This window comes from Corvus cornix, chromosome 24 (assembly GCF_000738735.6).
Source record: "Corvus cornix cornix isolate S_Up_H32 chromosome 24, ASM73873v5, whole genome shotgun sequence".
In the NCBI taxonomy this organism is placed as follows: Eukaryota; Metazoa; Chordata; class Aves; order Passeriformes; family Corvidae; genus Corvus; species Corvus cornix.
In genome coordinates this window covers 5,302,026-5,329,002 of record NC_046353.1, presented here as the reverse complement: position 1 = coordinate 5,329,002, position 26,977 = coordinate 5,302,026, and the positions used below count along the sequence as shown (strand labels likewise).

The 26,977-nt window shown below is 55.2% G+C and overlaps 3 protein-coding genes across 11 annotated transcripts; all 3 read left to right on the top strand.

The window, feature by feature from the left end:
• The first annotated feature begins 371 nt into the window (after nt 1–371).
• EI24 (EI24 autophagy associated transmembrane protein) lies at nt 372–8,024 on the top strand. Its single transcript, XM_039565020.1, has 11 exons — nt 372–428; nt 1,333–1,480; nt 2,931–3,076; nt 4,303–4,363; nt 4,978–5,044; nt 5,476–5,600; nt 5,822–5,941; nt 6,025–6,136; nt 6,890–7,001; nt 7,104–7,178; nt 7,302–8,024. Exons 2-11 carry the CDS (start codon nt 1,439–1,441, stop codon nt 7,468–7,470), a joined length of 1,029 nt encoding a protein of 342 aa, XP_039420954.1. The 5' UTR covers nt 372–428; nt 1,333–1,438; the 3' UTR covers nt 7,471–8,024.
• Nucleotides 8,025–8,391: 367 nt separating this feature from the next.
• On the top strand, nt 8,392–16,620 carry STT3A (STT3 oligosaccharyltransferase complex catalytic subunit A). 8 transcript variants are annotated; one of them, XM_039564979.1, is made up of 19 exons: nt 8,392–8,442; nt 9,393–9,573; nt 9,693–9,818; nt 9,916–9,976; nt 10,432–10,553; nt 10,733–10,878; nt 11,104–11,194; nt 11,821–11,927; nt 12,312–12,476; nt 13,004–13,184; nt 13,642–13,797; nt 13,949–14,040; nt 14,653–14,808; nt 14,914–15,102; nt 15,177–15,293; nt 15,375–15,477; nt 15,806–15,994; nt 16,108–16,223; nt 16,304–16,620. In XM_039564979.1, exons 3-19 carry the CDS (start codon nt 9,731–9,733, stop codon nt 16,340–16,342), a joined length of 2,118 nt encoding a protein of 705 aa, XP_039420913.1. In that variant the 5' UTR covers nt 8,392–8,442; nt 9,393–9,573; nt 9,693–9,730; the 3' UTR covers nt 16,343–16,620. The 8 variants fall into 8 exon arrangements, with proteins under 8 accessions (XP_039420913.1, XP_039420911.1, XP_039420910.1 ...); XM_039564977.1 differs by having other exon boundaries at nt 9,476–9,573; nt 14,653–15,102; XM_039564976.1 differs by having other exon boundaries at nt 9,393–9,560; nt 14,653–15,102.
• A 183-nt stretch (nt 16,621–16,803) lies between these two features.
• On the top strand, nt 16,804–22,757 carry CHEK1 (checkpoint kinase 1). Of its 2 annotated transcripts, none has more exons than XM_039565049.1 (12): nt 16,804–16,949; nt 17,557–17,780; nt 17,886–17,950; nt 18,074–18,143; nt 18,671–18,859; nt 19,620–19,724; nt 19,808–19,903; nt 20,002–20,083; nt 20,287–20,464; nt 22,016–22,147; nt 22,232–22,333; nt 22,503–22,757. In XM_039565049.1, the coding sequence occupies exons 1-12, from the start codon at nt 16,885–16,887 to the stop codon at nt 22,596–22,598; spliced, it is 1,404 nt and encodes a 467-aa protein (XP_039420983.1). In that variant the 5' UTR covers nt 16,804–16,884; the 3' UTR covers nt 22,599–22,757. The 2 variants fall into 2 exon arrangements, with proteins under 2 accessions (XP_039420983.1, XP_039420982.1); XM_039565048.1 differs by having other exon boundaries at nt 16,805–16,949; nt 19,975–20,083.
• The last annotated feature ends 4,220 nt before the right edge of the window (nt 22,758–26,977 follow it).

Here is a 26,977-nt window from a genome sequence, read left to right as displayed (position 1 = left end):
TCCACCCCGTTCCCTATTCCCTTCCCCGGGTACGTGGCGCCCCCTGGCGGCGGGCGGCAGCAGCGCTCACGCGCAGCAGCGGTGGGGGTGGGGCGGGTTCGCGCTGGGCGTTTGGCGCATGCGCAGTGGGCGGGGCCCGGCAGTGGGCGGGGCCGGGAAATGGGCGGGGCCCGGCAGTGGGCGGGGCCCGGCAGTGGGCGGGGCCCGGCAGTGGGCGGGGCCGGGAAATGGGCGGGGTCCGGCAGTGGGCGGGGGCCGGCAGTGGGCGGGGGCCGGCAGTGGGCGGGGCCAGCGCGCTGGGCGGGGCGAGCGGCAGCGGGCGGGGCCGCAGCAGTGCGTGTGCGCGGCGGGCGCGGCGCATGCGCGGTGGGCGCGGCCGGGCCGTGTGAGCCGGGCCCGTCCCGCCGTGCGCCCCCGGCCCGGCCCCGGTGAGTGCGGGGGGACCGGGGGGCGGCACACGGAGAGACCTTCGGGGGGCACCCCCGGGAACCGCGGGCCTCGGGGTAGCCGTGGCGAAACAAACGCCGAGGGGATTCTGGGCACTGCGGGGGCGGCCCTGAGGGAATTTGGGAACGGTCGCCCCTCAAACGCACTGTGTGGGGAGACTGTGGGGACAGCCCTGAGGTAAAGTACGGGCGCCCCTGGATTATGGGGCGTCGCACAGACCCCCGACAGCCACGAGGGGGTTCCGCCCTTCGCCGTGTGGCTGAGGGTCACCCCCTCAGCTGTCGGGGGGAGCAGACCCCCAGGTCACCCCTCAGCGGTGGGCGGTTCCTGTGGGTGCCTTCCCCCTCAGGGTATTCCGTGACTCGGGTTTTTAGGATGAAGCTGCCTTTGACTAACTCGGTAATAAATCTGGAGCCCATTTCTGGTTCTGCAGCTTAGATCCCGGCAGGGTTTGACTCGGAATAACCAAAACAAACCCATTTTTAAAATGATTTTTGATTGTTTGTGTCCTGCGGCCGCAGCAGCACCACTGCCCTGCCGGGGTTTGTGACTCCAGCCTGCTCCAGAGCTGCTGGGAGCTGTGCCTGGGAGGAATGAGAGGTTTGCATCCTGGTGGGAACACACGTGTTTTGTTAGCTGGTGATTTTTTTTTCTTCCTTGATTCAGATGCTGGTTTTAGTTCTCTGGTGCTTTCCAAGAGCCGTTCCTCTAACCTTGAGCTCTAACCCTGAGCTCGTTAACACTGTGATATGAGCAGGGTGGGTCCATTCCCAGTGAGGGCCGGGACTCCTGTTGGAAATCACCGGAGTGTGATTGAATTTGTCATTCCCCGGTCAGCCCAGTGTCACCAGTTCTGCCATGGCCCTGTGTGTTCTCTCTCCGCAGGCTCCATCCGTTTCCCATCTCTCCAGGATGAGAGAGGCTTGGGCCTGGCTCTCCCCCTCTCCCTGTAGTTGATAGTTTGGGAAGCAGAGGTGATGCTGGAGTCGAGATGGCAGACAGCGTGAGAATCTTCCTTCATGACCTCGTCAGGGTGAGGCTCCGCGTCCTGGGGTGCTCCTGTTCGCTTTGGGAGCACCCTCCTTCCCATGGCATCAGGGAATTTGAAGGAAAAGGGTCTCCAGGTGTACTTTAACACTGCTGTGTGGTGTGTCTATGTGCAAAGGGCTCGGTGTTTGCTGCTGAACTTCTGATGGATTTCCTTTGGGCACAAATTAATGAAAAATCTCAATAATATTAATAATAGTATTAATTATAAAATAATAGTATAGAACAACGCACAAAATGTATAATATATTTTAATATAGAGTGTATAATGTGTATAATTTAATAATAATTCTAACAACAATAATAAATGAATGTCTGTGACCACAGCAGCTCTGTCCCAGCAATAAGGTCCCACCCTGTCTTCCTCCATCCAGGGGTAAACACAGGCTAAAAGCCACTCATGCAGTAATTTGTGCTCAGAAATAACTTGGTTTGGAAAAGAAGCAAAGATTTGGTGAAAGCCCTGTGGCTACAACCTAAAAGCAGGAGTTTTGTCATTTCCCAGTGCTCCTACACCATCAGTTGGAAGAGCTGCCTGGGTCAGGGCCCAGCTCTGCTGTTTCAGACATTAATTTGGCATTGAAATTTGTCCTCTTTGATCAAGAACTCCATGTGCCCAACTGCCACCAGGGTGGTAACACCGTCCTGGCTCATCCTTATGACCTCTATTTTAAAGGGAAATTGTGATGACACACAATTGATGTTATGGTTATGGGATCATCTGGAGCTGGAAATAATAGAATAGGATCCCAGAATGGGTTGGGTTGGAAGGCACCTTTAAGTCTTTCTCGTTCCATGTCCCTGCCATGGCCCAGGTTGCTCCAAGCCCCATCCAGCCTGGCCTTGGGCACTTCCAGGGATGGGGCAGCCACAGCTGCTCTGGACAAGCCGAGTCCTAGGAGACGGCACTGCAAATCTTCCAAATGTGGAGTAAGGGAAAACTTCTGGGCACTCCCCTACTAACAGATTTGCAGGGATGTGGCTGGTGGGAGGAAGTTTCGGGATGAAGACAGATGCTTTTATTTGTGAAGGAATAAGCATCAAACTCATAACATAAAGTGAGACTTTGCACATCCCAAATACTGGTGTAATTCCATTTTATTGGCCTCAGAGAGCTGGCAGGGGATGAGGGGCTTCCTGCCAGACAAGGCTGGGAGAGATCTGACTCTGATTTCTGCCAGGGTTATAAATAGTGCAGATTGGAAGAGAAATCACACCTTTACAGAAAAAATTAATGCTGGTCCTGGAGACGCTGGAATGTGCAGTGATTTAGGTCACTGGGCCATGGAAGAGAGGTGGTGGTGCGTCTCCTCCAGGCCTTGGCTCCAGCTGAGCCCAAGCAGCCAGGGAGCGAGGCCAGCCATGGCACCAGGAGGGTTTGGATGGCCTGGGTCAGCCACATCCCATTGATTGCTCCTCTCTCCTCATGTCCACAGGGAATTAAGGACTCCATCTGGGGCATCTGCACCATCTCCAAGCTGGACGCCCGGATCCAGCAGAAAAGGGAAGAGCAGAGGCGGAGGAGAGCCAACAGCGCACTCGCCCAGCGGAGGTTTCACATGGAAGAGAAGAAGCAAGAGAAGTGAGTATGGGGCGTGGCCGGTCAGAAATGGGGTAAATGGGGTAATTCTCTTCTCCTCTGGTAGTCAGAGCCAATAAATGGGAAACACGTGGCATGGAACTCCCTTTTTCTGCTGCGTAATGGAGCTGGAGCTGTTACCGTGAGATAAGAAGTCAGACCTTTTATGTTGTTTGATAATCAGCTTGAATTACCCCTGAAAGAACCTGGATTTATGGGTTTCTTTTCTTCCTGAATCCTTGTGCTATCTCAGATCCATTGCTGTTGCTGGTAATCGTGGGATCAGGGAAGAAAGAGCAGCTTGGATCCGATGTCCATGTCAGGGCAGATCCAGTGTCTCTTCCCCAGCCCTGCTGTGTTTTGGGGAGTCTGGAACTGCAGAACCTCAGTGGTTCTGGAAATGCCAGAATTATCCCCACGTGGGAGCAAACAGCATCTGTTCCCATATCTGACTCCCAGACCATGCCAGGATGTCTCTGCTGCGCTGATGGCACTGGGCTGGCACCTCACGCAGTGGTTTTGGGCAGTAATGCACATTCTGAGACATATTTACCAATTATTGTGGCTGGCTGGGTGGGAGGCTGGCTGAAAGGTGCAAGAAAAGTCTCCCATGATCCCGATACTCCTCAGGGGTCTCTGCAGCTCCACATCTGCCTCTGAAGAAAGGTACAACTTTTTTGGTTTGTTTATATAAATAAACAGCTGGATTTTGCTGGTTTTCTTTATAGCAAAATCCCTCTGGTGTCAAGAGCTGACTGGGGAAGTGCTGCAGAGTCCCACAGAGCTGCTCTTGCATGTCCAAATGGAGACACCAAAACCACCCCAAGCTGAAACAGTCTCTTCCAAGACCAAAAAATGCCCCAAATTTCCAAATTTTATTATGGCAAGAGTTTGGAGAGAACAAAGCCCGAGATCTCCAATACATGCTTAAAAATCTGGAAGAGAGCTTTGCTTTTCTTCTGTTTCAGTGCAGATTTTGGGACTTACTAAAGGTTGAACGAGTCTCCCTGATGTAAGTCTTGTAGAGACTGAACTGGCTGAGACATGGTGTGAGTCTGTGCAGGGATTCCTTCCAGGATTTCTGTGTTTGGATAAAATCAGGTGCACCACTGGTGTTGAGCTGGTTCTTGGTGACTTTTCCAAAGTGTCCAGAGTGTGGGGCAGAAGTTGGCACTCGTGAGGGGACATTTGTCCAGGTGCTGGGACATTAACACGCCTCTCTCCCACAGTGAACCCCGGATAGTGAGCCGGATATTTCAGTGTTGTGCCTGGAATGGAGGCGTCTTCTGGGTATGTGGGAATTTTTATTATTTATTATGGGTTTTATTTTAAAACCCCGGTGAAAACCCACGTCCTGCTGTGAGTGGTGAGCCATCAGCATGGCAGCAGGAATTGCTCAGAGCCACCACATTCCCATCCCAAAGCTGTATTTTGACGGATTCACCGTGGGATACAGGACCGTAGACTTACTCAAGAGACCCACACATGAAACCCAAGCTGCTTTTCCAAGTCTTAGAGACTGCTCTCCACCTGAATATTCAATTCCTGCTTTGCTGCAGCCTGGGATACTGCTTTGCCAATTGGATATTGATGTCTTAAAGACACTTCCTCAGCTCTGACTTCCCATGCCTGGTTCATGAGGCTGATCCTTAATGGAGCCAACACTTCATAAATCAAATAACCAAATAAATGGCTTCATTTTCTCCTTACACTGGTGCAGAGTATGAGGGATTGGCATGGATTAAAGTGTTCAGCTGTAGATTGTGGCTGTATTTAAACAAATCTTTGCTCCTCTGTGTTTATGGATCACTGGGGGAGGAGAAGCACATGTGCCTTTGGATCTGTAGCCAGAGGAGTGCAAAATGCCTCACTGAGAACCCTTGTTCGTTTGTTTTTCCCTGCAGCTTAGTCTCTTCTTGTTCTACCGAGTGTTCATCCCCGTCCTTCAGTCGGTCACGGCGCAGATCATCGGTGGGTGCCTTTCCCCTCGAGGTGTTCCAGGGTGCTCAGTAGTCCATGGGATGCGTTCAGAGGGTCCCAACACCCTCACGAGCTGAGTCTCTGTCCCACTGAGCTGTTCCTCACACCTCTGTCTCCTTGTGTTGTTTTCCTCTTCCTCCCAGTCCCAACCAATCCCATCATTAATCACCCAGTAGAAAACCAGGGGTGGATCATTGCTGACAGCCTGTGCATGTCAGGGATCCAGCCCGGGGGTCTTGCCATTTCAAACACATTTGTCTGTGTGTGTTTGCATTTAAATAAAAATCAAGTGGGTGGAAATGTGCTTTTAAAGACACTTAGAGCACTAGAGTCAGGAGGAATTCCCTGACAGCTGTGCCAGGAAGCATTTGGAGGTTCCTACACCAGTTCCTCACGTGTGTCTGTCTGTCTGTCTTCCAAAGGTGACCCTTCCTTACATGGTGACGTCTGGTCCTGGCTGGAGTTCATCCTCACCTCCATTTTCAGTGCTCTCTGGGTCCTGCCCCTCTTTGTGCTCAGTAAGGTGGTCAATGCCATCTGGTTTCAGGTAGGTGACAGGAACCTGGGCTCTGCCTTGAGCAAACGGGGAGTTTCCTCACTGGGTGGGGCTCGATCGGGTGGTGTGGGGGCACAAGATGAAATCCCACCCCAGAACAGGCTGTGGGCATATTCCTGGAGGGAATAGAAGCATCATCCCAGGTTTAATTTCCCTGAAGCCCCCACTGCTCTGGAGTTCCATTTGCCTCAAGCCCCTGTCTCTGCTGGCAGGACATCGCGGATCTGGCGTTCGAAGTGTCGGGCAGGAAGCCTCACCCCTTCCCCAGCGTCAGCAAAATCATCGCTGACATGCTGTTCAACCTCCTGTTGCAGGCGCTCTTCCTCATCCAGGTGAGATGAGAAACCAAGCCAGGGTGGTTCCCTCCCCCAAATCCTGAGCATCCTTCCCTCAATCTGCTCCTTTTCTGTCCCAGGGAATGATCGTGAGCCTGTTCCCCATCGACCTCATTGGGCAGCTGATCAGCCTCCTCCACATGTCGCTGCTCTACTCGCTCTACTGCTTCGAGTACCGCTGGTTTAACAAAGGTGAGGGAGGGCTCCCTGCGCGGAAAGGGGGAATTTACCAGGATTGCGGGTTTCTCCACTGAAGGAGCATCCAACTGGGGTGTCACAGACTCATCTTCCAGCAGTTTTTATATGGAATGAAGGGTGAATGTGAGCCAGCAGTGTGCTCAGGTGGTAAGAAGGCCAGTGGTACCTGGCCTGTACCAGCCCCAGTGTGGCCACAGCTCCAGGGCATCGGTGAGGCACTGGTGAGGCCTCAAGTGCTGTGCCCAGTTCTGGGCCCCTCATGACAAGAAGGACATTGAGGAGCTGAAGCGTGTCCAGAGATGGGCACAGAGCTGGGGAAGGGTCTGGAGCAGCTTGGGGAGCTCATCCTGGAGAAAAGGAGGCTCGGGGGGGACCTGGGTCTCCACAACGCCCTGACAGGAGCGGGCAGCCAGGTGGGAGTCAGCTCTGCTCCCATGTAAAAAGTGACAGGATGAGAGGACATGGCCTCAAGTTGTGCCAGGGGAGGGTCAGGTTGGACATCAGGATGAATTTCTTCTCTGAAAGGGTGGTCAGGCATTGGAAGGGGCTGCCCAGGGAGATGGTGTAGTCCCCATCCTTGGAGTTGCTCAGGGGATGACTGGGCGCGGCACTCAGTGCTCTGGTCTATTGATAAGGTGGGGATTGGTCAAAGGAGGTGATTGATCCCAGCCTAAATGGTTCTGTGACTCTCTAGTGAGGGTGTCTCCTCGCCACGGGTTCATTCCCACGGGATTTTCCTCTTGGCAGGAATCGAAATGCACCAACGGTTGTCCAACATCGAGAGGAACTGGCCCTACTACTTCGGCTTCGGCTTGCCACTGGCATTTCTGACAGCCATGCAGTCCTCCTACATCATCAGGTGGGAAAGCCACTTGGGCCCCTCCTCCTCCTGACACCCACCAGACCCCCCGAGTGCCCCTTATTTTATTTTATTTTATTGTATTGTATTTTTCCCTTGCAGCGGTTGCCTCTTTTCCATCCTTTTCCCTCTCTTCATCATCAGCGCCAATGAAGCCAGGACCCCCGGCAAAACGTAGTGAGTATCCCTCATTCCCACCTTGGATCCTTGTCCAACATCCCCAGCCTCCCCCAGCGCTCCCCAAAACCCTGCCGGGGGCATTCCTGGCATCGGGAACTGATGGATTCTCTTCCCTTTCAGCCACTTCCAGCTCCGTCTCTTCTCCTTGGTGGTTTTCCTCAGCAACAGACTCTTTCACAAGACCGTCTACCTTCAGTCCGCCCTGAGCGGTGCTTCCTCCTCCCCCTCCTCCTCCTCCTCCTCCTCCTCACCCTCTCCTGCCAAACACGGGGCTGCTCCGGGGCACTGAGCTGCCCCCAGGCCCCGGGCAGGGGGGACACCCACGGGCTTCTCTGCGCCCCCGATCTGCAGCGACGGGCAGCACCCAGCCTGACGAGGTGTCACTGTCAGCTCCGCGTCTCCCCCTGGAAATTTTTTTGGGGGAAAAAAATCTGGGTTTTTAACACCTTTGTGAGTTTCCAGGAGCCGGGTTGTGCCCTGCGCTTGTTTTATAGTGGACTCTTTTGTACGCCTTTCCCGTGCCGTCTCCCTGCCTCGGGCCAGTGGGTCGGAAGCCCCTCCCCCGTTCTGCCGTTGTGTCCCTGCCGTGTCTGCCCCGTGTCCCCCGTCCCGTCCCGCTCCCTCCATCTCCCCTAACTCAGGTCGTGGGAGGGAGCCGGGATTCCCGGGAGCTCCGCCGCCCCCGGGCGCAGCGGCCCCCTCCCCGTGCATGTTCCTGTCGGGTCGGGGAAGGAACCGGTGACGTTCAAAAAAACCCTTTGGATATTTTGGGGCTGGTTTATCAACTTTTCTCTAGTATTTTCACACTGAAACATTAAACGGAGAAACCACGATTCTCAGCCATTCTGCGCCTGCCGCTCTCGTTCATCCGGGCGGGAGTTCCCCGGGACGGGCTCCCCCCCCCCCGCTCCCCGCAGTGGTTCCGCCGCCCACGTGGCCAGCCCGGCCCGCTTCCGCCTCCGCCCACGTGACCCACGCAGCCCCGCCCCGCCCCTCGGGCGCCGCGAACCCGGACGGACACGTCACGGCTCCTTCGCCCGCGGCTCCGCCCACTTCCCGCTCCGCCAATCGGGAGGCGCCGTGCGCCACAGGCACCGTCCCGCAGCCGACGAAGAGTTCAGCGCTCCGGCCAATGGGCGCGGGCGCGGCTGGAGTGGCGTGGGGGAGAGCCAATGGGAAGCGGGCGGGGGCGGGGCGCGGGCTGGCGGCGGCCGCGGCAGGGCGGCTGCGCGGGGCGGATGGACGGGGCGGCGGGGCCGCGGTGAGGGACGGCACCGGCACCGGGAGCCGACCGGGGCTGAGGGGGCTGGGGGCGGCGCGGTGCCCGGGTTGGGGACTGCCCGGGTATGTGGGGTGCGGGGTCTGCGGAGTGAGGGAGCTGAGGGGTCATGGGGTGCCCGGGCCTCGGAGGGTGCCCAGGCGTGTGGGGAGAGGGAGCCCGGCGGGTTGAGGGGTGCCAAGGGCTGGAGGCTGGGGGTGTTCGCGGGGCGTGGCGGGCAGCACGGGGTGTCGGGAGCGCTCTGTGTCACTGAGAGCTCCTGGGGGGTGGTGGAGGATCCCCCCCGAGGGCGCTGGGGCCCCGGAGCACCCCCCGGCAGAGCCACTCGTGCCCAGAGGCATCTGCACTGTGCTCCATTATCGCAGGGGATCCAGTCGCGGTATTTCTGTAGCAGGCAGTGCCCAGTGTGTGCCAGTCGGAATCACTTTTGGGCACAGGAAGGCTTTTTTAGGCCCGGATTGTTTAGGTTTTAAGTCTCAGCCTGTCCCAAGGCATCCTCCCTGATTTAGCTCAGAGATCAGAGCTGCACATTTACCCGCCCGTGCTGGGACTGAACCCGCCCAGAGCAGCGGGAGGGGTTTTCTTGATGGATTGGGCAAGAAATGATTTGAAGAAATCTGAATGTTTTCAAGGTAAAAAGATACTAAAGCTGTGATTCTCCAGTAAGAGTTTCACTTCCTTGGTGTGCAACCCCAGGATTTCTGTGGCTTTTCCTCCCCCTGGTGAGGTTGAATTAAACGGCCACGTTGTCTGATGTGGGGAAAACTGATTTACTGTCCTGGCCTGCAGTAACAAGCTACTGGGATATATATATTTGACATAAGTAATTCAAAGTGGGAGTAACCAGGAGCTGTTCAGACCTCCTATGTGTGAGAAAAAGCATCCATTTCTTGCATTGTCCATGGGTTATATTTTTTGTGCATTGCTTGCAGGTGATGGTTAAACTCCAGAGAGCATCCAGAGGGAAGGCAGAGGTTTTGCTCAAGTTTACACTGAGGTTTTGTTCTGTGCACAGAGAAACAGGAGCATCCTCTGCCCCAGAGAAGTTCTGGGCTCTGTAAAGGAAGGAAAACCAGCCAGGATTTGGAGTGACAGCTCAGGTCAGGACAGGAGGTGAGGGGTTTGGGGGGAAGGCTGGGCCAGAGTGGGGGATTTAAAGTCTAAAGGCTCATGAAGCCTTTAAAGATGACGTGGTCTGAGTCGCTCTTTGATACCTTCCTGATTGTGTCCAGCTGTTCAAGGATCCTCAGGCCCTGCATTTGATGTGAAAATGACCAAGCTGGGGTTTCTCCGGCTCTCCTATGAGAAGCAGGACACGCTGCTCAAGCTCCTCATCCTGTCGATGGCAGCTGTCCTGTGTAAGTCTGTGTCCTCAGGGATGGCTCCTGGTGCAGGAAAACCCAGGGTGACTCATGAGCTCTGTGTGTTCACTCTGCCCCTTCTCTGTGTTTGCAGCTTTCTCCACAAGACTTTTTTCTGTCTTAAGATTTGAAAGTGTCATCCATGAGTTTGACCCGTAAGTGTCGTCTTCTCCTTTCCTGGGGGCCTGTTGGGCTTTTCCTCTTCTGGAGCACACAGAGTTCAGGCTCAAGTTAATCCCCATTGAGGATGTGGGATTTGGAGGGCACCTTTTAGTACAGCTTGGTTTTCACTTGGTACCCAGAGCTCTTCCTGCAACCCAGATCCAAGAATTACCTGCCATTGCTTTTCTGATGGGAGGTTATTCCTGACCTGGGCACAGCAGGAGAGAGAGCTCCTGGCACAATTTGTGATGTCCCAAGTTTGTTGCTGATTAAATCAGTCCCAAGGGAGACTGTCACCTCTGTAAAAGCACTATTAACCCCACTGGGAGGAGGAATGAACCTTTGCAGCTGAGGTTTGGGGCAGTTGAGGGAAACTGGGCCAGTTCCCTGTGCGTGGAACTCACGGGATCAGCCCTCACGGTGCTGTCACACCCTGTCACCCTTGCAGGTATTTCAACTACCGCACCACCCGCTTCCTGGCTGAGGAGGGGTTCTACAAATTCCACAACTGGTTTGACGACCGAGCATGGTACCCCCTGGGCAGGATCATCGGGGGGACCATTTACCCAGGTGAAGCTTTTGCCAAGCTGGAAGGCACCTGGTGCAGGGGAGAATTGGGAGAGGGGGTGGAGAGTGCATCCAAGAGTGCCAGCTGGAACAGAGGGCAGCTTGGGGATGCATCCTGGGCAGCAGCTCCTTCCTGGTGAGTCTTTGGAGCACTCTGGTAGCGGTGTCACTTCCATCCCCAGGCCTGATGATCACATCAGCAGCGATTTACCACGTGCTGCACTTCTTCCACATCACCATCGACATCCGTAACGTCTGCGTGTTCCTGGCTCCCCTCTTCTCCTCCTTCACCACCATCGTGACTTACCACCTCACCAAAGAGCTCAAGGTACGGGGGCCATCGGGCTGTGCCCCACAGGCTTTGGCTTTCCAGAGGAGCAGGAGCTCTTTGCCATTTGGGAGAGCAGCTGGGTCAGAGCTTTGGAGGTGACCGCCACACTCCTCAAAACCCCAACCTTCTGGGAAGTGGGAGATCTGTTTGAAAACTTTGTTTCCAAGCTCAGTTTTTATTCCTTTGAGTAATAAAACTCCTAAATCCCAGTGTTTTTCCCAGGATGCAGGGGCAGGGCTCCTTGCTGCCGCCATGATCGCTGTTGTGCCTGGATACATCTCTCGATCCGTCGCCGGCTCCTACGATAATGAAGGTGAGTTTGTGACCCTCAGGGAAACCTTTAAGGACTGTTGGGTGCTGGAAGATGCTGCAGGGCACAACAGAGGCCCTGTCCTTTCCTGGTGATCCCTGCTGGGTTTGTGCAGTATAAACCTGACTGATCAGAGATCAGAGGTGGTTCTTGGCCATGCCGTGGAGTAGAGGGAGTGTTTCCCAACTCTGGCAGCGAGTTCACCCCAGTATCCTTGTTTGCCAATCAAAAAGGGTTTTGTTACCTCCCCAAACTCTGCCAGGAACTGGAGCTACTGTGTGGTTCCTCTGTGCTTTTATCCCTGTTCCAGCCATGATGTTGGGACTGGCAAAGGCAGTCCTCTCACTGTCAGTGCCTGGGGCAGAGGAGGATCCAGGTTCCTTTGCTGTAGCTGGGATTCTGGGGGCTGTGTAGGAGTTCTTCCAACCGGCGTGGCTGGAAGAAGCCACGTGAGCTGTTAGACGCAAACCCCGCAGAGTTTCAGTCTAGAAACCAGATATCAAACGCTTCTCCCAGGCCTGGCTCTTCATGTGATGGAGCAGCACAAGCATTTACAAATCTATCTCTAATGACTTGAGTGCTCTGCCGTGCCCCAGGGGTGACATTAACGGCTCCGGGTCCTTCCGCAGGTATTGCCATATTCTGCATGCTCCTGACCTACTACATGTGGATCAAGGCCGTCAAAACTGGCTCCATCTATTGGGCAGCCATGTGTGCCCTCGCCTATTTCTACATGGTGAGTGTCCCTTCTCCCAGCTCTGGGCTAAACTTGACTCTGAGATCCCTCTGGATACGCTCACCAGGAATCCGTGGCGTGCTGTTGCTGCGTCCGTGTGTCCAGAGAGCTAGAACCTCTGTGGAGGTGGATTTGGAATGGGTCCTTTCTTCCCAAAACTAGTGGGTTTTATGTGAAGTTTTCTTAATAGTGTTGAAAAATCCGTATTTCTGGCAGCTGGGATGTACAGGATGCCCTAGGATAGAGCAGATCCCAGCTGGTATTGCTACCAGGTGAAAATCCTGCCTGCCATCCCAGGAAAGCCAGACTTCTGTGTTTCACCTCAGCTGTGCAGCTGTTCAGTCCTGGAACTTGTGGGTGTGTGTCTGCTTTGTGTCCTGGCAGGTCTCCTCGTGGGGCGGCTACGTCTTCCTGATCAACCTCATCCCCTTGCACGTCCTGGTGCTGATGCTCACCGGGCGCTTCTCCCACAGGATCTATGTAGCCTATTGCACAGTCTACTGCTTGGGAACCATCCTCTCCATGCAGATCTCCTTTGTTGGCTTCCAGGTGGGCACCAGGAGGGTTTGCAGACTTGGGGATTGGTTGTAACCGAACAGCAGCGTGCTGGCACCTGGTTTTCCTTCTTGCCTTCATCGTTGAGGTTGTAAGTGGGTGCTGACTCCTTGTTCCAGCTCCTGTTATGCTGATTCCTTGCCACCTTTGGCGAAATGAGCCTTTGGAGGTGCTGGATGACTTTCAAAGCTCCTAATAACCTTCCCAGCACTGGTTGTCTTTCATAAAAATATCTTTGGTTTTGGTGAAGGAAACTCTCGTGCCATGTGCATCTTGGTATGGCAGGAAACAGGCTTGCCTGGCTCGTGTTTGCAAGAGAATCCAGTTAACTTTCCACATGGATTCTTATCAGAATCAAAGCGGATGTAGGAAAAGGACTCGTGCCAGCTGTGCCAATCACAGGGAGGGAACATTGGAACATTTCCCTGTGACTGAGATTGTGCCGAGAAGTGATTTGGAAACAAAGCTGGTAACGGCTCTTGTTCGGTTCCGTATCTGACCGTGCTCTGCTGCACTCCCAGCCTGTCCTCTCCTCGGAGCACATGGCTGCCCTTGGAGTCTTCGGCTTGTGCCAGATCCACGCCTTCGTGGACTACCTCCGGAGCAAGCTGAACCCCCAGCAGTTCGAAATCCTCTTCAGGAGCGTCATTTCTCTGGTGGGCTTCGTCCTCCTCACCGTCGGCGCCGTGCTGATGCTCACAGGTAGCCCAAGGCTGTGGCCATTACAAGGGTGTTTCACCCTCTTTCCTCACTCCCAAAGGCACGGAATTTGTCCATCCTAACTCTGTGTTACTGTGCGGTGCTTATGAGTCCCCTCGAAGGGGGAGGTTGGGACTGGCCCGAATTTGTGCATTAGCAAGGAGTATTTAAGCAGCAGCTGTAAGATAGGAGGGGCAGAGACTCTGGGGACACCAGGCTGGTGCTGCAGATACTGATTGTTGCTCTGTAGTAGCGAAGAGATGCTAAAAATAGAGGTTGAGCAGGGAGGAGTTTTTTAGGGTGAAAGTGCATTGTATTTCCTTCCCAAAACGGCAGGTTTGAGTAACAGAGATTCTAAATGAGGTTTCATTCAGCCTCACACGTGCTTCCTTGGCAGAGTGCATGGCAGCATTGCCTATTACTCTGCTGGATCAAAGAGGATCTTTCTCCCCTTTCCTAGGGAAAATCTCCCCATGGACGGGGCGTTTCTATTCCCTGCTGGACCCTTCCTACGCCAAGAACAACATCCCCATCATCGCCTCCGTCTCTGAGCACCAGCCCACCACTTGGTCCTCCTACTACTTTGACCTGCAGCTCCTTGTTTTCATGTTCCCAGGTGAGTCGCCAGACCCTGAGTTTGTCACCAGAGGGTTTTCCTGCCTCTTCTGGCCGTGCTGAGCCTGCCAGAGAGTGCTGTCCCCCTCTGTGTCCCTCAGTGCCTGGTTTTATTTCATCTCTGAGCTGAACCTGACCCCTTTTTCTCTCAGTTGGTCTCTACTACTGCTTCAGCAACCTCTCAGACGCTCGTATCTTCATCATCATGTACGGAGTGACCAGCATGTACTTCTCGGCTGTCATGGTGAGGGCTGCACTGCTGCCAAGTGCTCATAACAATTTAATTTGTTTTTCTGAACTTAGTGGTGATTCTTTCACCCTGAGGGCTTTTCTCCCTTCTGTCAGTGTGGGTTTTTTCACCCCTCTCTGCACTGAGGGAAGGTGAAATTGCGAAACTCACTGGTTTGGGTGTTACTCATGTCCCTGTGGTCAGCACTGCCTGGTCACTGTTCCCCATCTCCCAGAGCCGAGCTCCCAGTGCAATCCCAAACAAATGCTCTGGGTTTTCAAGCAGGGACTGGTGACAAACAGCTGCTGATGAGCCCATTCCCACTCCTCCTGTGGCACCCTGAACACTAAACATGGTTGAGTTCTGGTGTGGAGGCAGCTACTAATCCTTGTCTCCACTGAAGGTTGCTGAAGTGACCTCAATTTCCCACATGGGCCAGTTTTGAGCACCTCAGGGAATTTCCCTCGGAGGTGTCTGAGATGGTGGCAGCTCCCCACTAAAAAAATCAGCCCCGGGTTTATCGCAAGGCTCACATATCCACTGATTTTGAGGTGCTGGATTAGGAATGGCATGAAACTCCCTCTTCTCTGCTGGATTCCTTCTCCGACAGTTCTGCTGTTGCCATAGGTGCGTCTCATGCTGGTGCTGGCTCCGGTGATGTGCATCCTGTCCGGCATCGGGGTCTCTCAGGTGTTGTCCACCTACATGAAGAACCTGGATATCAGCCGGCCAGACAAGAAGAGCAAAAAGCAGCAGGACTCCACCTACCCCATCAAAAATGAGGTGAGCACCGAGCCGGCTCGGGAAGATGCCTGGTCCTGGTGGGCTGAGTGCGGGAGGCTGGCGGCCCCATCCCTCCAGTGCTCAGACCCTGAGTTGTCCCCACAGGTTGCCAGCGGCATGATCCTGGTCATGGCGTTCTTCCTGATCACCTACACCTTCCACTCCACCTGGGTGACCAGTGAGGCCTATTCCTCCCCCTCCATCGTTCTGTCCGCCCGTGGCGGGGATGGCAGCAGGATCATCTTCGATGACTTCCGAGAAGCTTACTACTGGCTGCGGCACAACACGCCGGAGGTACGGGGGGTTGGGGCCTTGGGCACCCAGCCTTGCCCACTGAGGCGCTGATGCACGGCCGGTGTTTGGGGCAGGATGCCAAGGTGATGTCCTGGTGGGACTACGGGTACCAGATCACTGCCATGGCCAACCGCACCATCCTGGTGGACAACAACACCTGGAACAACACGCACATCTCCCGCGTTGGCCAGGTGGGTCCTTCCCTCCCCCGCTGCCTTGGCCAGCCTTTCTGGGCACCATGTCAGCACTGGCTGACACCATGTCTGCCCCAGGCCATGGCATCGACCGAGGAGAAAGCCTACGAGATCATGAGGGAGCTGGACGTCAGCTACGTGCTGGTCATCTTTGGCGGCCTCACCGGGTACTCATCCGATGGTAAGATCCCACTGGGAGCCGGGTCACACCCAGCCAGGGGCGCTGCTGGCAGAGTCCCACCTCCAGCTGGGGCTGTGGAGTGAAAACGGTGCCGGAGTGCTCCTGTCTGGAGCTGCGTGTGCCTTTGTAGCTCTCCCTCAACTCACCCTTGCTTTTGGCCCCCCACATCACCTCAACTCTCCCTCCTGGCCCCCCAGCTTGACTTGACTCCTCGTTCTTTTGCCTCGTCCCAACTTCTTGTTCTTTCACCCCAATTCAACCCTTTGCTCTTGGCCCCCCAGATCAACTCAAGCCCTCTTTCTTTGCCCCCCAACTCTCTGCCTTGCAGACATCAACAAGTTCCTGTGGATGGTGCGGATCGGGGGCAGCACGGACACGGGACGCCACATCAAGGAGCACGACTACTACACCCCCACCGGGGAGTTCCGAGTCGACCGCGAGGGCTCCCCGGTGCTGCTCAACTGCCTCATGTACAAGATGTGCTACTACCGCTTCGGCCAGGTCTACACCGAGGCCAGTGAGTCCCTGAGTCACCCCCGGGGCGTGGCACCGCTTTTGGGGGGCTCCACCACGCCCTGGCATCTCTGGGGCACGATGCAGCAGCGCTGCCTGTCCTTTGCCCTCTCCTAGAGCGACCGCCAGGCTACGACCGGGTGAGGAACGCTGAAATCGGCAACAAGGACTTTGAGCTGGACGTGCTGGAGGAGGCGTACACCACAGAGCACTGGCTGGTCCGAATATACAAGGTATGGCACCAGAATGACCCCACACCCCCAGTTTGGGAAAAAAACATGGATTTTTGCCTAATTCTTCTTTTACTGCCTAGGTGAAAGATTTGGACAACCGTGGGTTGTCGAGGACGTAGAGGAGCCGGCGCCAGCCGCGCCGGACACCGCACTGACCCAGCCTTGGCCTGTGCAGCAGAGATTTGGGGGTTTGGTGGGGTTTCGAGGGGGGCTGTTTCGGGTTTGTTTTATACCGTTTGTAAGCGCAGGCAGCGGTGGGAGAACCCTGCCCGCCCCATCCTGCCAGGAGTGATTTTTGTATACACACAGAGCTGTCGCCAAATCAGGAGCTGCGGCTCTCACCGGGGCTGATTGACCAGGAATTGTGAAGAATACAAATAAATACAAATAAATTTGGTGGGGTTTTTCCTCCGAATTCTCTAAGAGGGACGTTGGGGCCGTTTGGCTGCTTTTAATCGCTTGGAATGGAAATGGGGGCGTGGCTGGGTGGGCGTGGCCGGTGGGCGTGGCCTGGGCGCGGGCGCGGGAGTGCGGGTGGGGGCGTGGCCGGGCAGTGCGCGCGCAGGGCGGGGCGGGGCTCGCGGCTCTGGCGGGAAAGGGCGGCGTGGCCGGACCGGGACCGGGGGCGAGATCGCGGCCCGGAGCGGGCCCGGGGCCGGGGATGGCGGTGCCCTTCGTGGAGGACTGGGACCTGGTGCAGACGCTGGGCGAAGGAGCCTACGGGGAGTGAGTGCGGCGGGGCCGGGGAGGCGGGTCGGACGGGGTTGCTGCCGGCCGGGTCCGCCCCTTGCACGCCCTGCCCTGCCCCTTGTGCGGCCCAGGCCCCTGCCCTGCCCCTTGCGCGGCCGCTGTCCCCCCTGGCCCCCGCGTGTGCCACTTGCACACCCGCTGCTTGTCCCTGTGTGTGCCCACAGCTTGCCCAATACGCCCTGCTTGCCCATCACACGCCCACTGTTTGCCCACTCTACGGTCTTTGCATGCCCCGTGTGTGCCCGCTGCTCGCCCATCACGTGCCCCGTGTGTGCCCCTGATGCACGGCAATTGCTTGCCCGTATGTGCCCCCTGCTCGCCCGTGGCATCCCCTTGCAAACCGGCGTGCCCCCGCTCTGTGCCCATCGTGCCCCTGCCTTTGCCAGCCCTCCCTGCCCGCTCCCTGTCTCCAGGGGCGGCATTTCTGCCCATTCCCTGTCCATTCCCTGCCCGTTCCTTGCCTCCAGAGGCAGCATTTTCTGCCCCTCCCCTGCCTGCTGCCTGTCTCTGGGGGAAGCATTCCCTGCCCCTTCCCCGCCCGTTCCGTGCCCACGGTGCCCCCGCTGAGCCCTGCCCACCGCAGGGTGCAGCTGGCCGTGAACCGCCGCACTGAGGAGGCCGTGGCCGTGAAAATCGTGGACATGAAGCGCGCGGCCGAGTGTCCGGAGAACATCAAGAAGGAAATCTGCATCAACAAGATGCTGAGCCACGAGAACGTCGTCCGGTTCTACGGACACCGGCGGGAGGGGGCCACGCAGTACCTGTTCCTGGAGTACTGCCGCGGCGGAGAGCTCTTCGACCGCATCGGTGCGGCACGGGGGTACCGGGGCGTTTCGGGGCAATGAGGCACCTTAAATTGTCATCCCCACACGGCTGAAGGTTGCTCTTCCCCTTCTTCTTCGCCATGTGCAGAGCCGGATGTCGGGATGCCAGAGCCGGAGGCGCAGCGGTTCTTCCAGCAGCTGATTGCCGGCGTGGTGAGTGATGGATCACCGGCAGCGCGGGAGGTGGCGATGCCGCTGGTGCCGGTGGCGATTCCTGCACGGCACTGACCCTTCCCGTGGTTGCCGCACGGCGCTGACCCTTCCCCTCATCCCCAGGTGTACCTGCACAGCATTGGCATCACCCACCGCGACCTGAAGCCCGAGAACCTGCTGCTGGACGAGCGAGGTGGGGCGGGCGTGTCCCTCTCCGACCCTCATTAAGTTATCGTTTCTTCGTTTGTATTTTTTTATTTGAATGTTTAGTTTGAAGTTTTAATTTGGATGCTTTTATTTTGCGTTTGGATTTTTAATTTAGGGGTTTAATTTTATTCTGAATTTAAATTTTACCATGCATTTTTAGTTTAAAGTTTTTTAAATATTTTAGCTTCATTTCTTAATTTAAGCTTTTATTTGAATTTGAATTTTGCACTTTAATTTGATTTTTTTCTCTTAATTTTATTTGTATTTTAGTTCGAATTTTAAGTTCGACTATTAAACTTAGGACTTTAAAATCCTAACTTGAATTTTTATCTTAAACTTATTTTCAGTTCAAATTTTTATTTAGAAATTTTAAGTTTGAATTTACAATTAAAATTTTTACGCTTTCTACTTAAATTTTAATTTGCGTTTTACATTCATTTAGCTGGGTGCGGGGTAATTTCAACTTCTCGATTTACATTTTTAATTTTGCTTTTGGCTTTCGCTTGGGCCCAGACAACCTGAAGATCTCGGATTTCGGCCTGGCCACGGTGTTCCGGCACAACGGGCGGGAGCGGCTGCTGAACAAAATGTGCGGGACCCTGCCCTACGTGGCCCCGGAGCTGCTGCGGCGCCCGGAATTCCGCGCCGAGCCCGTCGACGTCTGGGCCTGTGGTGTGGTGCTGACAGCCATGCTGGCCGGAGGTGGGGATTTTGGGATGTATGGAATTCACGGCGGGGGGGTGACACGCGGCCAGCGGAATAAGGGAATGCCTCTAGGAGTTGATGGAATGCGTGTGACGTGGGGGAAACGCGGGAGGGGTGCAAAGGACGTGGGGGAGTGCTTGTGGAATGTATAGGGGTGTATGGATGGAGTCCATACGGGGCGTCCGTGTGGAATGCAGAGGGTGTAGTATGGAATGCGAAGGGGAAGTGTATGGGATGAGGAGGGGGGTACACATGGGATGCAGGAGGGATGCAGGGATGAAATGTATGAGGGGAAGCACGTGGAGTGCGCCGAGGGATGTATGGCATGGGGAAGGAGCACATGTGAGGTGGGAGGGATGTATGGAGTGCACAGGGGGAGGGATGTGTGAAGCCCAGAGGTGGAAGGTGTGGGATCCATAAGGGACACGTGAAGTGCACGGAGGGGGGTGTTCGGAATATCTATAGGGATGTCCGGAAGGCACAGAGGGCTGCAGAAGGGGAACGTATGTGATGCTTAAGGGGAATATGTGAGAGGCACAGGGGGGGTATGGGATGCACAGGAGAAGTTTGGGATGCATAGAGAGGTATGGAATGTGTGCGAGAAAACATGGGATGCACAGGGAGGTGTGGGATGCATAGGGAGCACACAGGATCCGTGGCAGGGCAGGGACACCTGGCACACCTCGTCCCTGCAGTGCCACAAGTGTGCCCGGGGGTCGTGGCACCGCGGGGTGACAGCAGCGGGGTGTCCCTGCAGAGCTGCCCTGGGACCAGCCCAGCGACAGCTGCCAGGAGTACAGCGACTGGAAGGAGAGGAAAACCTACCTCCCACCTTGGAAGAAGATCGATTCGGCTCCCTTGGGTAAGCACCCCGCAGCTCCCTAAATATTTATAAACACACAAATACACACAGCATATTGTATTCCACCCCCTCGTCTCCCCCAGCGCTGCTGCACAAGATCCTCACGGAGAGCCCCACGGCGAGGATCACCATTCCCGACATCCAGAAGGACCGGTGGTACAGCAGACCCCTCAAAAAGGGTAAGGGGCTGCAGGGGGACGCGCTGGTGCCCCCGGATTTGGGGGTTATTGGGTGTCCTGTCCCTTTGCAGATGCCAAGCGGGCTCGGCTCTCCTCAGGGGGGGTCGCCGACTCCCCTGGAGGCTTCTCCAAGCACATCCGATCCGATACAGACTTCTCACCGGTGAAGGGAGTACTGGGGTGAGCCTCTGCTTCCCTCCACACGGGCTTGCAATTCCTTGCACACCTCGGGGCTTTCCCGGCATTTCCTCCAGGAGGTGGTTGGGTGGAAACCCCGCACAACCCCTGTGATCGTCTCAAATCCTGCAAAATCCCATGCAGTTCCTACGTGGATTTGGCTCTCTCCAGCACTCCTAACCCTTGTGTCCCCCCTTGCCTTGCAGTGAGGACAAGGCGAGCTATTCCACGTCACAGCCGGAGCCCGGCACGGGCGGGATGCCTTGGGAGAGTGGCGCTGGAAGCATCGACCAGCTGGTGCAGGGCTTCAGCTTCTCACAGCCCGCCTGCCCCGAGCACATGCTGGTCAACAGCCAACTCCTGGGCACCCCAGGCTCCTCCCAGGTCAGGGGCTGCAGGGGGCACCTGGCAGCACTTGGGATATCGGGATGCTGCCTGGCAGTGTTTGGGATGCGGCCGGGCGAGGTTTATCCTCTTGGGATTCCACCTCGCAGTGTTTGGGGCGCAGCTCGGCATCATCCATGGTGTCAGGGTGCACCTTGCAGTGGTCGGGGGCTGCTCTGTGGTGTTTGGGGTGCAGCTTTGCCTGATGGGGAATGTCAGGGAGCAGCTTGGCAATCTCAGAGGTGTAACTTTTTGTTATTCATCGCCTCGGGTGCAAGCTTGCAGGATTTGGGGCACAGATTTTCAGTAATTTTAGTATCGGGGTGACACTTTGCCGTGGCCTCGGGGTGTTTGGGGGCAGCTTCACATCCCATTTCCAACCCTGGGGCCCAGCGTTGCATTGTATAAACTGGGCTGCAACTTTGCATCATAGATATGACAGTGAGGAGCAACTTTGCCATATTTGAACATCAGGGGGCAACTTGGCAATGTTTGGGGTGTGGCTGGGTGAGGTTTATCATCTTGGGGTGCAACTCTGCAGCATTTGGGGGGCAGCTGCTCATCCTATTTACAACATCAGGATCCAGCATTGCACCTTTTATACTACTGGGGTGCAACCTTGCCTTAGATAGGTGAGATTAAGAAGCAACTTCTGTCATATTTACGATATCAGGGAGCAACTGTTGGGGCCATGGCTCTTGAATATTTACCACCTGAGGGTGTGAGGTGCAGGACTGGGGGTGCAGATCTGCAATCCTTGTCGTGTCTGTCACTTTGCCAGGGACTTGAGGGGCAGCTTCACTCCGATTTACAGCATTGGGGTGCAGCTGTGTCAGATACTGGGGTGCAACTTTGCATCATAAATACCACATTAAAGAGCAGCTTTGCTGTGTGTGGAATATCAGGGGGCAACTTGACAAGGCTGGGATGCAGCTGTGAGTTTTATCATCTCGGGGTGCTGCCTACCAAGATTTGGGGTGCAAACGTGCATCATTTATGGCCTCAGGGTGCACTTTGTGCCATGCTCTGTGGTGCTTGGGGAGCAACTTTGCATCTGATTTACACTCTCAGGAAGCAGCTTGGCAGCACTGGGGTACAGCTGGGCAAGGTTTGTCATCTCGGGGTGCAGCCTTGTGGTATTTGGGGTGCAATTTTGCAGGTTTTTTTGAGTACTAAAATGCAACTTTCCAGTTCCAGGGTACAGCTCTGCAGCATTTGGGGGAAAGTCTGCATCCAATTTACGATACCAGGATCCATGGTTGCACTGTTTATACTCTTGGGGTGCAACTTTGCATCATATACGTGTCATTAAGGAGCATTTTTGCCGTATTTATGATACCAGGGGCCAACCTTGCTCTGTTTGGGACGTGGCCGTGCAGCATTCCTGGTGTTTGGGATGCGGTTGTTGGCTTGTGCCATCAGGGGGTGCAGCTTTCCAACATTTCCTCCCCGAAAGCCAGGATTTGTCAGAGCCAGGGCTGGAACTTGGTGGGATTTACGACCTTTTTGGTGGGATTTATGACCTTTGGGACCATTTTTTTGGGGCGGCAGAGCCCGTGGCAGCGGCTGGTGAAGCGGATGACGCGGTTCTTCACCAAGCTGGACGCCGACGGCTCTTACCGTGCGCTGAAGGAGGTGTGTGAGAAGATGGGCTACGGCTGGAAGATGAGCTGCACCAACCAGGTGGGGACTGGGGTGTGAAATCGGGGCTGGGACCCCCTGTGCTGTTCCATCAGCGAATAATTCAAGCTCCCACTCCCTCTGCAGGTCACCATCTCGACCACGGACAGGAGGAACAACAAACTCATCTTCAAGGTGAACCTGGTGGAGATGGAGAGCAAGATTTTGGTGGATTTTCGCCTCTCCAAGGTGCGCAGGGGGTCAGGGTGGGTGGTGGGGGCTGCACGGCAGGTGCAGGGGGGGGAAGGACCACGTGAAGTGGGTGCAGGACCGTGCAGGGTGGGGGTGACCCTGGGAGGTGGGTGCAGGGGATGGAGGGGTGCAGGGGGATGTAACCCCCCCATCTCTCCCCACACAGGGCGACGGCCTGGAGTTCAAGAGGCATTTCCTGAAGATCAAGGCCAAGCTCAGCGACATCATCAGCACCCACAAAGTCTGGCTGCCCGGCACCTGAGCCCCTGCACCCCTCCTCCGCCTCTTCCTTCTTCTCCTCTTCCTCCTCCTCCTCCTCTTCCTCCTGGCTGGGCTCTGGCAGCAGCACCCAAGTGCTGTGAACGTGTCCAGCCGCCTGTTTTAGATTTTGAAGGTTCAATAAAGCCCTGGGGGACACAGAGCGAGGCTGGGTGCTGCACAGGGCAGGTTGCAATGGGATGTTCACTCTGAAACCTACTGATGGCTTTGCTCAGCCAGCGTGAATCCCACTGTGGGATCTCTGCTGAGCCACGCAGCCCTAAACCAGCCCCAGGGTTTAGGAGCTGACCCCCCCGCCCCCCATTCCTGCCCTGTCTCAGGGCAGCGGCTGCCCTCATTTTCCAACCTCTCTAATTGCTTTTCGGAAGGACTAACGAGCCCGAGAGCTGCCAGGGGTTGTTAGCGCTGGAGCGAGAGAGGAGAGTCAGGGATTAACCCCATCCCCCCAAAAAAAGAGCATCCCCCCAAAAAAACCCACCCCAGGGTGCAAACCCTGAGATATCTCCACAATTTTTCCCTAAAGCTGCATCAGTGTTTAATTATAGGGCAAAAAAAATGCACTTTTTACTTGTTTACTCCTTCTTAATTTTTCTACTTTTTTTTTTTTCCCTGGCTTTTTTGTTTCCCGGGTGGGAACCCCCCTCGGGTGAAGCAATTAGCGGCGATTTTTTAATTGCATATTTATATTGCAGCTGGGGAGCGGGACCCCGGCAGCGGGCGAGGGGAAGGCAGGAAGACGCCGTGCTCCGACCTTGTTTGCTTTTCAGCCGGGATTAAGCGCTTTTAATTGTCCCAGAGATCACAGATTGCGGCCAGGGGGGATAATTAGGCTGAATACAGCGTTTTCTGGTTCATTCCCCCCAGGAATTTATATTTCTAAGGGCATAAAAAAGAAAATCTTTGGGAATGCCTCGGGAATGGAGGGGCATGAGGCTGGACACAACTCGTTGCACGAGTGGGTCTCGCTGTCGAGACAAATGAATTTTTCACCCGTTCCCTGCCATAAACGGGATATTTTGGGGGGTCACGGGCACATCCTCTCCTCTCTAGGATGCTTCAGGGGAGGTTGGGCACCGCTTGTGCTCTGCCGCTCCATTCCCATGGGAATTATTTTCAGCCCTAATTTTTAGGGTTCTTTTGGGTTTTTTGAACTGTAGAGAGGGGATTATTTTCCGCTTTCGGGGTCTGTGGGGGAAACTCCGGGGGGGATAAAAGGTTTGTGTTCTGATGCGGCCGGGTGAGGAGGGGCTGCGCCGAGCGGGGCCCTGAAAGCGCCCTTTGTGCGGCCCCGCCGGGGACCCGGCGCGCTCGGAGGCACCGGAGCGTGGCAAATCCTAAAACCAACAGCACGGCCGGGGCGGGCGGCCGGGGCTTCTGCCCCCCTCCATCCCAAATTCACGGCGCTCCAGCGGGCACAGGGGGTTCTGTGAGCCCTCGGCCTCCTCGCAGCATCCCGGGAGAGGAGTTTGGGATGTGGTGCTGGATGCAGGATGGAGGATTCGGGGTGCAGGGGTGGGATGTAGGATTTAGGACACAGATGGAGGATCTAGATGGGGATGGAGGGTTTACGATGTAGATGTTGGTTGTGGGACAGAGAATTTGGGATGCAAATGTGGGACATAGGATTTGGGGTGTAGACACAGGGTGGAGGATTTAGGATGTAGATGCAGGATGTGAAACAGGGAATTTAGGATGCAGAAATGGGACTTGGGATTAAGGCTTTTAGGATGAAGATTCAGGATGCAGATGGAGTCGTAGGATTTAGGACACAAGTGCATGTTGCGGGATGCAGATACGGAACACAAGATTTAGGATGTAGATGTGGGACATAGGATTTGGGACATAGGCCCAGGATCTGGGACAGAGAACTTGGGAGGCAGATGTGGGACATAGGATGTAGATGCAGGATGGAGCACTTAGGATGCAGATGGGGATGTAGGATTTAGGATGAAGAGGCAAGACACAGGATGGAGGATCCAGGATGCAACTGTGGGATAGCAGATTTAGGATGTAGATGTGGGATAGAGGACTTAGGAGGTACATGGAGACCTCCATGTAGGATTTCAGATGTAGATACAGGATGGAGGGTTTAGGATGCAGATATGGAACACAGGATTTAGGATATAGATGCAGGATGGGGGATGGATGATTTAGATGAGGACACAGGATTTAGTATGTCAGTGCAGGATGCAGGACAGAGAACGTGGGATGCAAATGTGGGACGTAGGATTTGGGATGTAGATGTAGGTTTAGGATGCAGGACTTAGAAAGGAGGTGTGGAATATAGGATTTAGGATGGTGGATACAGAATGCAGGATGGAGAACTTAGAATGCAGATGTGGGACATAGGACTGGGGATGTAAATGCAGGATAGAGGATTTAGGATGCAGGTGGGGGACGTAGGATGTTGGTGCAGGACACGGAATGGAGAAGCCAGGACACAGATTTAGGATGGAGTATTTGGAATGTAAATGGGAACATGGGATTTAGGATATAAACACGGGATGAAGGATTTAGGATGGAGGTGTAAGGCATAAGATTTAGGATGAGGGGATTGAGGATTTAGGATGTAGATGTGGAACACAGGATGGAGGATTCAGGATGCAGATGTGAGACACAGGATTTGGGATGCAGACACAGGGTGCCAGATGTAAGGCACAGAAGAGGGACTGTGGGAGCATTTAGGATGTGAGATGCAGGATTCAGGATGCAGACACAGGATTTAGGAAAAAAAATAGGAATTTAGGAATCAGGTAGAGAATTTAGGATGCAGACACAGGCTCCCAGATGAAGGATGGAGGATTTAGGAGGCAGATGCAGGTTTCCAGGCACAGAATGTGTGACACGGATGCAGGACAGAGGAGAGGGGCTGCAGATGTGGGGTGCAGGACCCAGGACATGGGATGAAAGGGCAGGCGCAGAATATGGGATGCAGATACAGAATGGGGGGTACAGAAGCAGAATTTAGGATGCAGAGGCAGGATATAGGACAGGCGATGGGGGAAATGGAATATGAGACACAGATGAAGGACGTGCAGGCCATGGGTTGCAGAAGAGGGATTTGTGGTGCAGAGGAGGGATGCAGGACACAGGAGATGGGATGTGGATGCAGGACACGGAATGCAGAAGTGGGATTTAGGGTGCAGATATGGGATGGAGGTGCAGGACAGGGGATGCTTCAGCACCAGAGCACCACAGCGCAGCCCCAGCTCTGCGCAGGGATTTTACAGCACCCCTGGAGATGGGGAGTGCGTGCAAGGAGCCGGGAAACGCAGACTTCCAAGGAAAAAATGACTGCTGTCCAATCCTATACAGACATTCTGCAGCTCGTCCCCCATCTGGGAGGCAGATCCCGGCCCTTTGGCCACATCTGCCCGCCAGATGTGCCGGGGAGGGGAACAGAGCCCCTGTGGATGGGAAACCTCCCCACTCCCCTCTGTGCAGGCCAAGTTGGGAATGCCGCTCTCCCATATCACACCTGCTCCGCAGAAACGCCTGGATGGGACCAGGGAGCAGCGGGAAGGAAGGGTGGCATGGGACCGATCCAGCCCCACAAAGGATTTTCGTTGCAATTCAGTTTTTGTTCTGTGGCTGGGGGAGGTGGCAATGAGACACAGCAGCTATAGAGGGCACAGCTCAGTATGGCCCAGTATGGCCCAGTAAGGACCCTGGGCTGAACTTACCCAGGGCCCTGGGTGGGGTGGGGATCCCTGGTGAGGCCAACTGGACTCTCAGGGGTTATTGATGCCCTCGGGATCCTGGCAGCGGGATGGGGATGTGGATGTGGGAGATGGGATGGAGATGAGGGATGGAGATGTGGGATGCAGGAGGTGGGATGATGTGGAATGCAAAGGCAGAGTTTGGGGTGCAGGCGCAGGACAAGGGATGGTGCAGGGTGCAGGTGGGGGAGGGCAGGATGCAGGTGCAGATGGAGGATGTGGGATGAAGGCTGCACATGCAGGATATGGTGCAGATGCAGGATTTGGGATGCAGATGTGGGATGCAGGATGCAGAAGCAGGATTTGGGATGTAGATGTGGGATGCAAGAATCAGGATGCAGAAGCAGGATTTGGGATGTAGATGTGGGATGCAAGAATCAGGATGCAGAAGGAGGATTTGGGATGTAGATGTGGGATGCAAGAATCAGTACGCAGAAGCAGGATTTGGGATGTAGATGTGGGATGCAGGATGCAGAAGGAGGATTTGGGAGGTAGATGTGGGATGCAGGATGCAGAAGGAGGATTTGGGAGGTAGATGTGGGATGCAGGATGCAGAAGCAGGATTTGGGATGTAGATGTGGGATGCAGGATGCAAAAGGAGGATTTGGGATGTAGATGTGGGATGCAGGACGCAAGAAGCGGG